Source organism: Cervus elaphus, chromosome X, assembly GCF_910594005.1.
Source record: "Cervus elaphus chromosome X, mCerEla1.1, whole genome shotgun sequence".
Classification (NCBI taxonomy): domain Eukaryota; kingdom Metazoa; phylum Chordata; class Mammalia; order Artiodactyla; family Cervidae; genus Cervus; species Cervus elaphus.
Genome location: NC_057848.1, coordinates 62421912 through 62436804, shown reverse-complemented (window position 1 = coordinate 62436804; position 14893 = coordinate 62421912). Strand labels below are relative to the sequence as shown.

Below are 14893 nucleotides of genomic sequence, written 5' to 3'. Positions count from 1 at the left end.
TTCTTCATAATGTGGGATTGACTTCAGTGTGAGAAAATTCCAGGCCACAAGCACTGCAAGGATCTGACCTGATGACCTTACATTCATTTCATTTCTATTTTCGTGTTTTAAGATGTTATCAACATCCATTTTTTAAGTTTTATCTTTTCAGTGGTTTTTATGACTTTAGAATTTGTTTTCTTTCATTATATATTTTTTGCCATGTGCTGACTCGAGTGCATGTTTTGACAGTTTTTTTTCTTTTTTCCTGTGCTGTTTTTTCCCTATAGTCTTCATTCCCTGGGAACTTGCACTTGGTTTTGGTCCTTCGTCCCACCAGTTTTCTCCAACGAACTTTCACAGACATTGGATTTCGATTTAGTCAGGAAGATTTCATGCTCAAATTACCGGTAAGAATATATTATTTAAGTGTTTTGACCCTTTCTCATGAAGAATTTGTATCATGTTGTTATTCTACATGTGGTCACAAGCGCATGTAAAAGAAAAAAAATTTAGAATTTGTCTTCCAAAAATGTAAATTCAAAATGCCTTAAAGTCTTCTGCCCCTACTGTTAAAATAAAGGAAAAGATTAGTCAATTTGTAACAAAGCAGTTTGTTTTGAAAAAAGATGTTAAGTCCCATATGTTTTATATATGTGTGTGTGTGTGTGTGTGTGTGTGTATTTGTGTGTGTGCATAAAATCAGGACATTTTATTTTTAGAGAATAAAATGAATGTGTGTTTTATGTTTTTGACCTCCCATGAACTTACATCCTGAGCAGTTCAGAGTAGCATTTTTTTTCCAGAAGATATTTTTATACACTTTTAGTGTTGGGAATAAGGGTGCTCATAAATTTTGCTACTTTTGCAAAGATTAGTCCCTCATGATAAATTATAATTTACTACAGAAAGCCCTTCCTTTGTCGTGGGCTTAACATTCTTTCAGAAGGTTGACCATGGACAGTGCAAAATTTTTAGGTCAGAGAGAATCAGGTGTTTGGGTTTCTATGGAGATTACTTTCATTTTACAGAGAAATATTTTGTAAATGAAAACTATTATTCCCTGAGGGAAGGTAGTGTATCCATGTGTGTGGGGATGTACAGGAGAGAATTGTTAGAACCATTTATAAAAGATAAATTTCTGCTAAATGAATGCTAAAGTTCATTGTACTGTTGGCTGTGTGGAGGAGTGCCATGAAGGGCAGTTAACGGTATCTTTCTCGCTTATTTGTATAGGTTGTTATGCTGAGCTCAGTTAGTGATTTGCTGACGTACATTGATGACAAGCAGTTAACCACTGAGTTAGGCGGCACCTTGCAGTACTGCCACAGTGAATGGATCACCTTCAGAAATGTATGTCTCTTTTGCCCTTACTGTAGAGCCTGTAGTTCGTGTTAGCTTTGAAATCTAGTTCTAGAAGTTTTTTTTCTTTCCTGGGGAAAACAGATTTCTAGGGTTCCTATTTTTCAAAAACATATAATTCAACATCTTGATTTTCTTGCTTAGGAAATATCTAGAAATGATGAAGAGTCACTGAGGATGGCATTTAAATGAGAGGCCTAGGGAATAAGGAGACCCTACTCTGCCCACCCTCTCCTGTGGCCATGTAGTAACTTGAAGAAACCAAGGGTTTGGGTTCAAATCTTAGCACTGCTAATTTTTATCGATATAACTTTGTGCAAGTTGTAAAAGCTCTCTCAGCCTCAGTTTTTCCAACTATACAGTGGGAAGAATAAGACTCTATCTCATTGGGTTATTGAGAAGATTAAATGAGATTACAGATGCACCATGTTTGATACTGCCTGGCCTATGGCTTGCTCTCAGAAAATGAGAGTCATCTTATTAATCTCATCAGTCTAGTGATTCTCCTGGGGGCAGTTAAATTTGTAGCAAAAATGCCTTCTGTTCTAGAAATGTATGGATAGGCAAGGGCTCTGTGCCTCACTAGGGTGAATTTGTCATATAAGGGTCTTCTAATTCCAGAGGTATGGGAACCCTTCTGAAGGAAATAATGATATTTACTTAAATCAGGATTTTATTTTCCTCATCTTTATTTTCATTCAGCAGTCCTGTTCATGCGTATGAAAGTGAGTCGTCAAAATAAGCAGTATCTTGCCTTTAATAACCTAGAAAGCTAAAAATAAAAGAGCAGACGCCTTCAGTTACATGGTAAACAGAGGGTTTATATGGTCTCTAAATGTTGTCTTTCTTTCTCTAAGTCACTGATTTTGGAAACAAAATGAACAACCAAACCTTACTTGACATTTTAGGGCAGCAGAGCCTTTGGGGTCACAATTTCAAATCTTCTCCAGAACTTGAAATGAATTATTGTGACTAATGTTCCTCTGTCATCTTAGTCCATCAAATGCTAACATTTGCTCATAAATGATAATAAAGTGGCTTTGATGTTCTCATGTCTCTTCAGAAGTAGTTATTATAAAACAATTGTGCAATTACAAAATTAAATAGAATAAGGAAAACACAAAGTTTTGCCAGATAATAAAACAATTACTCAGTACATGGCATATTTAAGAAATAGTTTTCATCATTGTTTGAGAAATAAGTACAGATGTTTAGATATTCAAGAGGTCTCTTCACCTCACTAAGTTTCTTAGGGGCTTAGATGCAAAGTTAAGGTTCATTGTCAAGGCCAATGCCAACTTTCCTTGCAGAGGAGATGTCATAGTATATGTCTTTGCTGTCATATCTAAATGAAAGTTAATATAGTTGCTGGTCTAGGTTTTGATATGCTGGCCAAGTTACCACAGAATTAAGAGAATCATGCATGGGCTCTTTGCAGGCTATAGAAAATTTTGCCCTCACAGTGAAAGATACAGCTCAGATGTTACAGTCCTTTGGAACTGAACTGGCCGAGTCAGAACTACCAGGTGACATTCCTGCAATAGAAGAAATTCTTGCAATTCGTGCTGAAAGGTACCACCTGTTAAAGGTATGTCTGATAGGGGAGACAAACCAAAATTTTCCATGGTCTTTCTTTTGATAGAGAGGTGTTGAGTGTCTATTTTATACAGATAGCTGGGTAGGGAGACAGAAAGAGATATTTATATGGTGTAAAGCACAATATTAAAAAAAGAGGAGTACAAGAGGAGGATGTCCTGGATATGTTGAATTTAAGTGGCCCTTTTTTTGAAATGGTACCCCTCCCGCTTCCCTCTCCCTGTCCGTAACCACTAGTTCTCTATCTGTTTCTTTTTTCACTAGTTGGTTTTACTTTTTAGATACCACATATAAGTGACATCATATGGTATTTGTCTTTCTCTGTCTGACATATTTCACTTAGCATAATACCCTCCCAGTCCATCCATGTTGTTGCAAATGGCAAGATTCTATTCTTTTTTAATGGCTGAGTAGTATTCCATTGTGTGTGTGTGTGTGTGTGTGTGTGTGTGTGTGTGTATGTATACCATATATTCTTTATCCAGTCATCTGTTGATGGATGCTTAGGTTGCTTCCATATTAAATTAGAACTTTCTTCTAGTGAGAGGAAGCTACAAACTGAGCCTTGGCGTACTTCTGCCTATAAAATTGGTGACTGTAAATCTGTCTCAATAGGCAGAGGCTTCTTGGAGATCCTTGCAGCTTTTGGATTCCATGGTACTGAGGTAGTTCTTGATTTTTCAGTGATGAAAGCAAAGGCTGTGCTAGAACTATTCTATTCTGCATCTGCTGCTGTATGCTGCCTTCTACCCAGCTCATTCAGAATAGGTGCCCAGCAGGCTGACACTTCCTGTTTTGCCTTTGTACAGAAGGATATCACAGCTGTAACCAAAGAAGGAAAAATTCTGCTAACAAATCTGGAAGTGCCTGATGCCGAGGGTGCTGTGAGTTCAAGACTTGAAAATCATCAGCAGACTAGTGGTGACTGGCAAACTATTAATAAGTGAGTAGTATTCTTTGGGGTTTAGAGTTACTTATACTTTTGAAAGGGAATTATATATTTTTGCAGCTACCTGTTAACCTGCAAAAGTATTCCTGGACCTCTGGCAATCAAGCTGAGAACTCCTCCCCGTGTTGCTCCATAGAGATTAGTTTGCTCATAGGGGAGATTCTGTGGACATTGATAGTCTCTACCTGGACCAAATGTCATGGGCTGTGACTTTGCCTATAATTCTTAACATCCAAACTAGGGTTATCTACCTACCTGCAACACAAATCATTGGTTTAATGATGATTTTGCTTTGTTAAGATTGCTGACTCAAGTACATGATATGGAAATAGCTTTTGATGGATTTTGGGAGAAACACCAGCTAAAAATGGAGCAGTATCTGCAACTCTGGAAGTTTGAGCAGGATTTTCAAGAGGTCAGTTAAAACTTTTCTTGGGTACAGTTTCTTTCGTTACGTTGGAGATTCTTACTCCTTGATCATCAGAAACACAGTCTCACAAGATGCAGAATGCTCATGTATACCCTCAGAGAGGTGAAAAGGAGGCAAGTGTGAGTGCACTTTGACTTAGAATGAAGAAACAGCTATGAAAATGCCAACACTTATACTTCTCTGGCTCAGGCTCATTTCTTATGGGAAAGCTCTTAAGGGGCTAACATAGATGACAGGGGTAAAGTTGCTGTCTCCATTGATGTTTGATATTCAAATGTATTTTAGATATAAAATACTTTCAGACTATGGGTAATCTGCCAAGGGAATAATACTAACTTCCTTCATGACTTTTAAACTACCATCTACCTATGCTGACCATATTTAATATGATCTAACAAAACATTTTTTTCTGATTCAGTGACTTATTTCTATAAAGAGCCTGATGGATGAGATTAAATTGTGTTCAATTATACATTATTTAAAAGGTTATAAGTATATTCTAGTTCTGTCCTTCTGGAAAATCCATCCTATATGGTCAAGAGACATAGCTTCATTTTCCTTTCCCTTTATAGTCAGCCTCCATGCTTCTACCAGTCTCTGTCATAGTATTTTCCCAGGGATCCAAGGAAAAGTCACTTCTCTCTCTTACATGTGGTCAGCCTGTTTCTGCCCATGAGTGGCAGACTTGCCTAGTATTCCATTTGTTCTAGCCAAATCAGTTGCGGGGAGGGGACCCAGGGCTCAGTTATTACCAGCCTTTTCCCTCTGGTGATTCAGATTTTGAAGTGTCAGGCTCTCAGTAAAACTTTTCTTAAAGAAAGAATAGGTCAAATTGCTCTTGGGCCTTCCAGATATTTATGTCTGTCCCTCCTCTCCAACAAAACACATGCGGCAACATTACTTTCCCTGAACAAACCCATTGTGCCTCTACTTATATGTTAATTTGCCTCCAGGTTACATTTCATCCTGTGGTTATAGTCTGTTCTGTGAAGTCATTGTTGCCTCTGATCGTGGGTCCAAATCTCACTGACGCGATCTGTCTCTCATAGTGACATAGGCTCTGATAGGTTCATAGCAGATAGGTTCTGAATATTTAGGCATTTAACTAAATAAAAGCTTATGTGGAAATTTAAACTTGCAAGAAAAAACTTGAATATTCTCAAACTGAGATCCTCTTGAACACTCAGAATAGGAATATTTTCTTGCATAATATTTTCTTGCACAATCACAGTACAGTGGTCATATTTTGTACATTTACGAATAATGTGATACTTTTCTATTATCTGCAATCAGTATTCCAATTTTCTCAATTGACTCGATCATGTCCTTTATATCATTTTCCTGCCTCAGCACAGGATCTAGTCTAGAGGGTCAGGTATTGCATTAAATTGTCATGTGTCTTTAGTCTCCTTTAATCTCTAATGTTTTCATAGCCTTTCTTTGTCTTTTATGATACTGACATTTTGGAAAAATACAGTCGTTTTTAAAATAAAATGTTCACCATTTTGAGTTTGTCTGACATTGTCTCATGATTGGATTAACCTACACATGACCGGCAAGAATACCACATAAGTGATGTGTCCTTTGGAGCGTTTTGGTCACCCTGTCAGGGTGCTGTTGAATTTCTTCATACTACAGTTACTTCCATCCTGCCCTTGCAACTGGTAGGAAATATTGGGTTGGCCAAAGGTTCATTCAGGTTTTCCTGGAAGATGTTACGGAAAAACCCAAATGAACTTTTTGGCCAACCCAATATGTGGGGAGGAAATTTAAGGCCATGCAATTATATTGTTCCTCATCAAAAATTCTTCATCAGTTTATCATCAGTTGATGATTCTTGTTCCAACCAATCTTTACTATGATAGTTGTGAAATGCTGATTTTTCATGTAGATATGTCATGGGGTTGTAGCTGTTTCAGGCCCACCAATAGGAACAAGAGCACAAGTCATTTTGAAGATGCTAGAAAAATGTCTGTCAAGAATGCCCTTTAGTACAGTATTTATCTACTTATTGGGCTTAGGGCTTCCTAGCTTTTAATTCATTAATGTCCTTGACCGTTCTGTTGTTTCCACCTGGCTGTTGTGTCCTTGTGACATGCCCAAACATTTTTATCAGTTCTTTAGTTTTGGGCATAAAGAGATGTTCCAAGCTCATCTTATTCCTATTCTGCCTCAGCCCTGGAATCAGCCAATTTCCTATGAAGCCCCAATTTCTTTTTCTGGAAAATGATATTCAAAACCAAGGTCTGGGTATTAGGTGTGCTCATTGCTACTGAAGGGTCTTTGTTTCTAGAGCCACTCACCATACAGCTAGGGAATATATGTGCATGTATATGCACGTATGTATACCTCTATACATGTCCACATACAAATGTCGTCACATGTACATAGTGATCTTTTATAAATCATCAGTGCACACTGATGTCTAGCAGGTTAAATTTTAACAGATTATATTGATTTCTGTGAATAAGAGAGCTGAAAACATTTTCCATATGTGTGAATTTTCCGTGTCGAGGTTCTTAATAGCATTTACTACAAAGCTTGATTATTAGGTGAAAAGGCTTAATAATTTGCATGCTTTGAAGACTTTTTCTCCTCCCCTATTTTTAGCTTGTGAGTGAAGCTGAATTTATACTAAACCAACAAGCGGAGTTGGCAGATGTAACAGGGACTATAGCTCAAGTGAAACAAAAAATTAAAAAGTTGGAAAACTTGGATGAAAATTCTCAGGTAAGATTATATTTTAGATATGCAGTCTATCTAAGGAGTATAATAGTTATATTTTGATGTCTTTTGGTAGTATAAACCCTTATTATGACTAGTCTCTTGTAACAACAGTCTGTAGAATTGGCTCAGCAATATTTGTCTATTCTGTTAAGTGTGGGACCTTGCAGACATCTCATCTAGTTATAACTGTTTCAGGCCCATCCATAGGAACAAGAGCATACATCATTTTGAAAAAGCTAGAAAAATGTCTATCAAGAATGCTATTTGTTATTTGGAAATGATGGAAACCTTAAAAATATAATTCCTTAAATAACCATCATTTGATATATGCAGCTGAATCAAACACAGATTAATATAGATAGGTCTATTTAGCCTTACCAGCTGTGTGGCCCTGGGTAAACTGATTAAGTTTTCTAAGACTCTGTGTCCTTATCTATAAATTGGGGATGTGATGACCTACTTTGCAGAGTGATTATTAGGAATTATTTGGATGCTGTGGATAAAACACTTAGCACAGTACCTAGGATATATGGACATAAAGCATAAGTACTCACGAGAGCCAGCTGTCATTTATTCTGCTGGTCTTAAAGCTTGGACTCAAGACTTTAACACTCAACACAGTCTAGCTTTGCTTTCCTGTCTTGTATGTGAGAGTGAGGCTATTGTTTTTAAGGTGAAAAGGTGAAAGTAGCTCAGTCGTGTCTGACACTCTGCGACCCCATGGACTATACAGTCCATGGAATTCTCCAGGCCAGAATACTGGAGTGGGCAGCCGTTCCGTTCTCCAGGGGACCTTCCCAACCCAGGGATCAAACCCAGGTCTCCTGAATGACAGGCAGATACTTTACCAGCTGAGCCACCGAGGAAGCCCTTTCAAAGTGTATTCTCAACAAATAAATCGATTTCTCGGTACCATAAGCATCTAAAAACAAAATTGAGAGGCAGTGGTTGTGGTGCCCAGTTCTAGAATTGTACTTGTAGATCTTTGTTATCATGGGGCAACTTCCAGATCTCTTTGGTTTGGAGAAAAAGAGAAGGCAAACTGGCTTTGGAGCTTCGAATTTTTTGTCTGTTTTTGTTTTGTTTTCATTTTGTTGTGTTTTGTTTTGAATAATTTTTAGTTTTAATTGTGGTAAGACAAAATATAATTCACCATCTTAACCATTTTGAAGTGTATGGTTCAACAGTATTGAGTGTATCTGCATTGCTGTGTAACACATCTCCAGATCTTTTTCATCTTGCAAAACAACGTGAATACACTCAACACTGCTTAACTGTACACTTCAAAATGGATAAGATGGTAAATTTTATGTTTCAGTCACAACACTGGGGTGCGGCAGTCAGTAGTTAGAATGGAGAATAAGCTTTGAGTTCCTTTTTGGCAGGGAAACCCTGTGGTGGTCTCTTCAATCTGTCAAGTCCTCAAGTAGATGCCAACTAGATCTAACAGGATTTCCATGGCTGAGGTGATATGAAATCCCTTAGCTTTCACTTGGCTGGTTTGCATCTCATTGATTATATTTGGTTCTGTTCTAAATCTGTACCTCCCAGGAGGAGCAAATCTCATCCACCTTCTGGGTGGGCTGGTTAATTTTCTGTTTCTGTGATCAGAAGTGCATGAGCTTCTGATAACACCGCTGCCATAGCTAATGACATTAGGCTTTTCAGGTGGCGCTAGTGGTAAATAACCTGCCTACAATGCAGGAGACATAAGAGACACAGGTTCAGTCCCTGGGTCGGGAAGATCCCCTTGGAGGAGGGCATGGCAACTCACTCCAGTATTCTTGCCTGGAGAATCCCATGGATAGAGGAGCATGGTGGGCTACAGTTCATGGGCTTGCAAAGAGTAGGACACAACTGAAGCAACTTAGCATGCACATGCACGTATAGCTAATGACTCTAACTGGAAGCTTTTTTTCAGCTGGCAGAAGTATGACATCAAACCGTATACTTGGCAATATTTCTCCCTGGCTCAACCAATTTCCTTTTTAATTATGTTTTCTCCCCCTCTATTCAGATGGACATCTTGCAGTTATTATTTTCCTTCTTTCTTAAAATCAGGACCTGTTAGCGAAGGCCCGGTTCGTAATAATACATGGACACAGACTCGCAGCAAGTCACCATTATGCCCTGGATTTGATCTGTCAGAGGTGCAATGAACTACGTTACCTTTCTGATATTTTGGTAAATGAGATCAGAACCAAACGGATACAGCTCAGCAGGACCTTTAAAATGCATAAACTCCTACAGCAGGTAATGTCACGGGACATGGTGCATTTCTGAAAGAGAAATTATATTTTTTTCTACCTGAGTCCTTCTCAGATGCTATAGGGCAAGGGTCTGGCATAGCTTTGTTATTAGATTTGTAAGAAGTCTGAAGAACTGAGTTTGATTATGCCTATTTCATTCATCCACTTTGCAGTATTCACGGCTGGTCCAGGATTGTAAGGATTTTGGCCCCTGTTCTGAATATGGGCATGGTGGTGGTGATGGCTTCCTCTCTATTTTAGGTTTATCTCTGAGGCCTCTGCTCTGGTGACAGTTTGCAATTAGAACACTTTGAAAAACCATGCGGGCATTTTGCTCAAGCCTGACTCTCATTCCACATTTCATAGTTACAGCAATGTAACTATGAACAACAGTGATTAGAAACTGTTCTAACAACAAACAGTGATTAGAAACTGTTCCTCCATGGAATAGAGTCTGACCCCTTTGATGATTAGGCGGTGAAGAGAAGTTTTGATCATGGCAGTGGAATGTAAAATAGGGTATCACATATAGGCATTGGATCTGAACATGAGCATTCTTATCTGTACATCTTCTCTGTCAAGGAAACTTTTTCTTTGTGCTAGGCAATCATCATGCATTTTTATTACACTTGAGATTTTGCAAAGAATTTCATATTTCAGTTATTGATTTTTGGGAAAGAACGTGCAGCTGGTGTTGAGAGAATGGTTAGACTCCTGCTTCAGAATGAATTCCTTGTTATGAAATGAGTGCAGGGCCTCCCATCCTTGGCTGTGCCTCTGAAGTACCTGTGGAGATATAGAGAAGAGACTTCTGGTTGCCAAGGAGGAGGTGGGTCATGGAGGGATGGAGTAGGAGATTGGGGTGAGCAGATACAAACTATTACATGTAGGATGGATAAACAACAAAGTTCTACTCTATAGCACAGGGAACTATATTCAATATCCTGTGATACACCATAATGGAAAAGGACATGAAAAAGAATATATATGTATATATATAACTGAATCACTTGAATCACTTTGCTATGCAGCAGAAATTAGTACAACATTGTAAATCAGCTATAGTTCCAAAAAAAAAAAAAAAAGGAAAGAAATACCTGTGGAGCCTGGCTTACAGCCCAGAGCTACTGAATCAGAATTTCTGGGAGTAGAGATCTTATTTTTCTTTTTAACAGCTCTGAAAACAACTCTGATTCATAGCAGCCAGGACTGATAAACATTCTCCTAAGGGACAAACAGATTTCTCATTTATTCATTCACGGTTTGTGTGTGGGGGGGATTTGTTTATCAGGCTCTCCAGTGCTGTGATGAAGGAGAGTGCCTTCTAGCTAATCAAGAAATAGACAAGTTTCAGTCTAAAGAAGATGCTCAGAAGGCCCTCCAAGACATTGAAAATTTTCTTGAAATGGCTCTACCTTTTATAAATTATGATCCTGAAACCCTGCAGTATGAATTTGGTGTAAATTTATCTCCTGAACTCAAGGTAAGAGGCTTTGGGGGGGCATGGAAACAAATTTTTAAAAGCTGTGATTGTGTTAGTGTTGATAAGAGTTTTACTGCTTCACAGGTAACTTTACATCACATTGCAATTACAGAGTTCTCTTAACGATTGCGGTTATATCAGAGCCACTGTTAGGTGTCAAAGAATCCTAATATTTATATTTGCCTTATAATGAAGAGTAATTTCCTACCTGGAATGTTAGGTCCATGAATCAAGGTAAATCGGAAGTGCTCAAACAGGAGATAGCAAGAGTGAACATTGACATTTTAGTAATCAGTTAACTAAAATGGACTGGAATGGGCGAATTTAATTCAGATGACCATTATATCTACTACTGTGGGCAAGGATCCCTTGGAATAAATAGAGTAGCCTTCATGGTCAACAAAAGAGCCCAAAATGCAGTACTTGGGTGCAGTCTCAAAAATGACAGAATGATCTCAGTTCATTTCCAAGGCAAACCATTCAATATCACAGTAATCCAAGTCTATGCCCCAACCACTGATGCTGTAGAAGCTGAAATTGATCAAATCTATGAAGACCTACAAGACCTTCTAGAACTAACACCAAATGAAAGATATCCTTATCATCATAGGGGATTGGAATGCAAAAGTAGGAAGTCAAGAGATATCTGGAGTAACAGGCAAGATTGGCCTTGGAGTACAAAATGAAGCAGGGCAAAGGCTAACAGAGTTTGCCAAGAGAACACACTGGTCATAGCAAACAACTTCTTCCAATAACACAAGAGACGACTGTACACAAGGACATTACCATATGGTCAACACCGAATCAGATTGATTACATTTTTTGCAGCCAAAGATGGAGAAGCTCTATACAGTCAGCAAAAACAAGACCAGGAGCTGACTGTGGCTCATATCATGAACTCATTGTTGCAAAACTCAGGCTTAAATTGAAGAAAGTAGGGAAAACCACTAGACCATTCAGGTATGATCTAAATCAAATCTCTTACTATTATACAGTGGAAGTGACAAATAGATTCAAGGGATTAGATCTGATAAATAGACTGCCTGAAGAGCTATGGACAGAGGATCATGATATTGTACAGGAGGTGGGGTTCAAAACCATCCCCAAGAAGAAGAAATGTAAAAAGGCAAAATGGTTGTCTGAGGAGGCCTTACAAATAGCTGAGAAAGAAGAGAAGTGAAAGACAAGGGAGAAAAGGAAAGATATATCCATCTGAATGCAGAGTTCCAGAGATTAGAAGGAGAGATAAGAAAGCCTTCCTAAGTGATCAATGCAAAGAGAGGAAAACAAGAGAATGGGATATAGGGTTATCATTACCATCTTTCTAAATTCCATATATATGTGTTAGTATGCTGTAATGTTCTTTATCTTTCTGGCTTACTTCACTCTGTATAAGGGGCTCCAGTTTCATCCATCTCATTAGAACTGATTCAAATGAATTCTTTTTAACGGCTGAGTAATATTCCATGGTGTATATATACCACAGCTTCCTTATCCATTCGTCTGCTGATGGGCATCTAATTTAGAAAGATGGTAATGATAACCCTATATGCAAAACAGAAAAAGAGACACAGAAGTACAGAACAGACTTTTGGACTCTGTGGGAGAAGGTGAGGGTGGGATGTTTCAAAAGAACAGCATGTATATTATCTATAGTGAAACAGATCACCAGCCCAGGTGGGATGCATGAGACAAGTGCTTGGGCCTGGTGCACTGGGAAGACCCAGAGGAATCAGGTGGAGAGGGAGGTGGGAGGGGGGATCGGGATGGGGAATACATGTAACTCCATGGCTGATTCATGTCAATGTATGACAAAACCCACTGAAATGTTGTGAAGTAATTAGCCTCCAACTAAAAAAAAAAAAAAGTTAAAAAAGCAAAAACAAGAGAATGGGAAAGACTAGAAATCTCTTCAAGAAATTTAGAGATACCAAGGGAACATTTCATGCAAAGATGGGCACAATAAAGGACAGAAATGGTAGGGACCTAACAGAAGCAGAAAATATTAAGAAGAGGTAGCGAGAATACACAGAAGAACTATACAAAAAAGATCTTCATGACCCACATAACAATGATGGTGTGGTCACTCATCTAGAGCCAGGCATCCTGGAATGTGAAGTCAAGTGGTCGTTAGGAAACATCACTACGAACAAAGCTAGTGGAGGTGATGGAATTCCAGTTGAACTATTTAAAATCCTAATGCTGTAAAAGTGCTGCACTCAATATGCCTGCAAATTTGGAAAACTCAGCAGTGGCCATGGGACTGGAAAAGGTCAGTTTTCATTCCCAAAGAAATCCAGTGCCAAAGAATGTTCAAACTACTGCACGATCTCACTCATCTCACACACTAGCAAAGTAATGCTCAAAATTCTCCAAGCTGGGCTTCAACAGTACATGAACCGAGAATTTCCAAATGTTCAAGCTGGATTTAGAAAAGGCAGAGGAATTCGAGATCAAATTGCCAACATCGTTGGATCATAGAAAAAGCAAGAAAATTCCAGAAAAACATCTACTTCTGCTTCATTGACTATGCAAAAGCCTTTGACCCTGTGGATCACAACAAACTGGAAAATTCTTAAAGAGATGGGAATACCAGGCTCCTGAGAAATCTGTATACAGGTCAAAAGGCAACAGTTAGAACCAGACATGGAGCAATGGCCTGGTTCCAAATTGGGGAAGGAGTATGTCAAGGCTGTATATTGTCATCATGCTTATTTAACTTATATGCAGAGCACATCATGTGAAATACTGGACTGGATGAAGCACAAGCTGGAATCAAGATTGCAGGCAAAAATATCAATAACTTCAGATATGCAGATGACACCACCCTTATGGTGGAAAGCAAAGAAGAACTAAAGAGCCTCTTGATGAAAGTGAAAGAGGAGAGTGAAAAAGCTGGCTTAAAACTCAACATTCGAAAAACAAAGATCGTGGCATCCGGTCCCATCACTTCATGGCAAATATATGGGGAAACAATGGAAACAGTGACAGACTATTTTCTTGGGCTTCAAAATCACTGCAAATGGTGACTGCAGCCATGAAATTAAAAGACACTTGCTCCTTGGGAGAAAAGTTATGACAAAACTAGACAGCATATTAAAAAGCGGAGATAATCCTTTACCCTGAAAGGTCCATCTTGGCAAAGCTATGGTTTTTGCAGTAGTCATGTATGGATGTGAGAGTTGGACCATAAAGAAAGTTAAGCACTGAAGAACTGATGCTTTTTTTGGTTTTCATTTATTTTTATTAGTTGGAGGCTAATTACTTTACAATATTGTAGTGGTTTTCATCATACATTGACATGAATCAACCATGGATTTACAAGTATTCCCCATCCCAATCCCCCTTCCCACCTCCCTCTCCACTTGATTCCTCTAGGTCTTCCCAGAGCACCAGGCCTGAGTACTCGTCTCATGCATCCAGCCTGGGCTGGTGATCTGTTTCACCCTAGATAATATACATGTTTCAATGCTTGTTTCAAAAGAATTGATGCTTTTGAACTGTGGTGTTGGGGAAGACTCTTGAGAGTCCCTTGGACTGCAAGGAGATCAAATCAGTCAATCCTAAAGGAAATCAGTCCTGAATATTCATTGGAAGGATTGATGCTGAAGCTGAGGCTCCAATACTTCAGCCACCTAATGCGAAGTGCTGACTCATTGGAAAAGACCCTGATGCTGGGAAAGACTGAAGACAGAGGAGAAGGAGATGACAGAGGATGAGATGGGTGGATGTCTTCACCAACTCAATGGACATGAGTTTGAGTAAGCTCCAGGAGTTGGTGATGGACAGGGAAGCCTGGCATGCTGTAGTCCACAAGGTTGCAAAGAGGCAGACACAACTGAGCGACTGAAACAAACTGAACTGAATTTCCTTTTTGAGCTTTTAATTATTTTTAATTAAAAACATTTTTTTTTGGCTGAATGGCATGTGGCATGTTAGTTCTTCCACCAGGGATTGAACCTATGCACCCTGCAGTGGGAGTACAAAATCTTAACCACTGGATCACCAGGGAAGTCCCATGACTGCATTACTTTTAAACTCTTTTCACCTACTAGCAGCTTTCACATATATTTTCTTGTGCATCCTTAGAGAAACGCCCAAAGCTGTCATAGGATATT

At 38.8% G+C, this 14893-nt stretch overlaps 1 protein-coding gene across 6 annotated transcripts in view; it reads left to right on the top strand.

Annotated features, from left to right (window-relative positions):
• The window catches only part of MCF2 (MCF.2 cell line derived transforming sequence), a 121436-nt gene that overhangs the window by 51959 nt on the left and 54584 nt on the right, over positions 1-14893 (top strand). For all 6 annotated transcript variants that reach the window (XM_043897649.1, XM_043897650.1, XM_043897648.1 and 3 more), the window contains 8 exons: positions 270-389; positions 1216-1332; positions 2780-2929; positions 3747-3880; positions 4187-4301; positions 6927-7046; positions 9105-9296; positions 10584-10775. In XM_043897649.1, the coding sequence (XP_043753584.1) occupies positions 270-389; positions 1216-1332; positions 2780-2929; positions 3747-3880; positions 4187-4301; positions 6927-7046; positions 9105-9296; positions 10584-10775 (1140 nt within the window). The remainder of the gene's footprint in view (positions 1-269; positions 390-1215; positions 1333-2779; positions 2930-3746; positions 3881-4186; positions 4302-6926; positions 7047-9104; positions 9297-10583; positions 10776-14893) is intronic.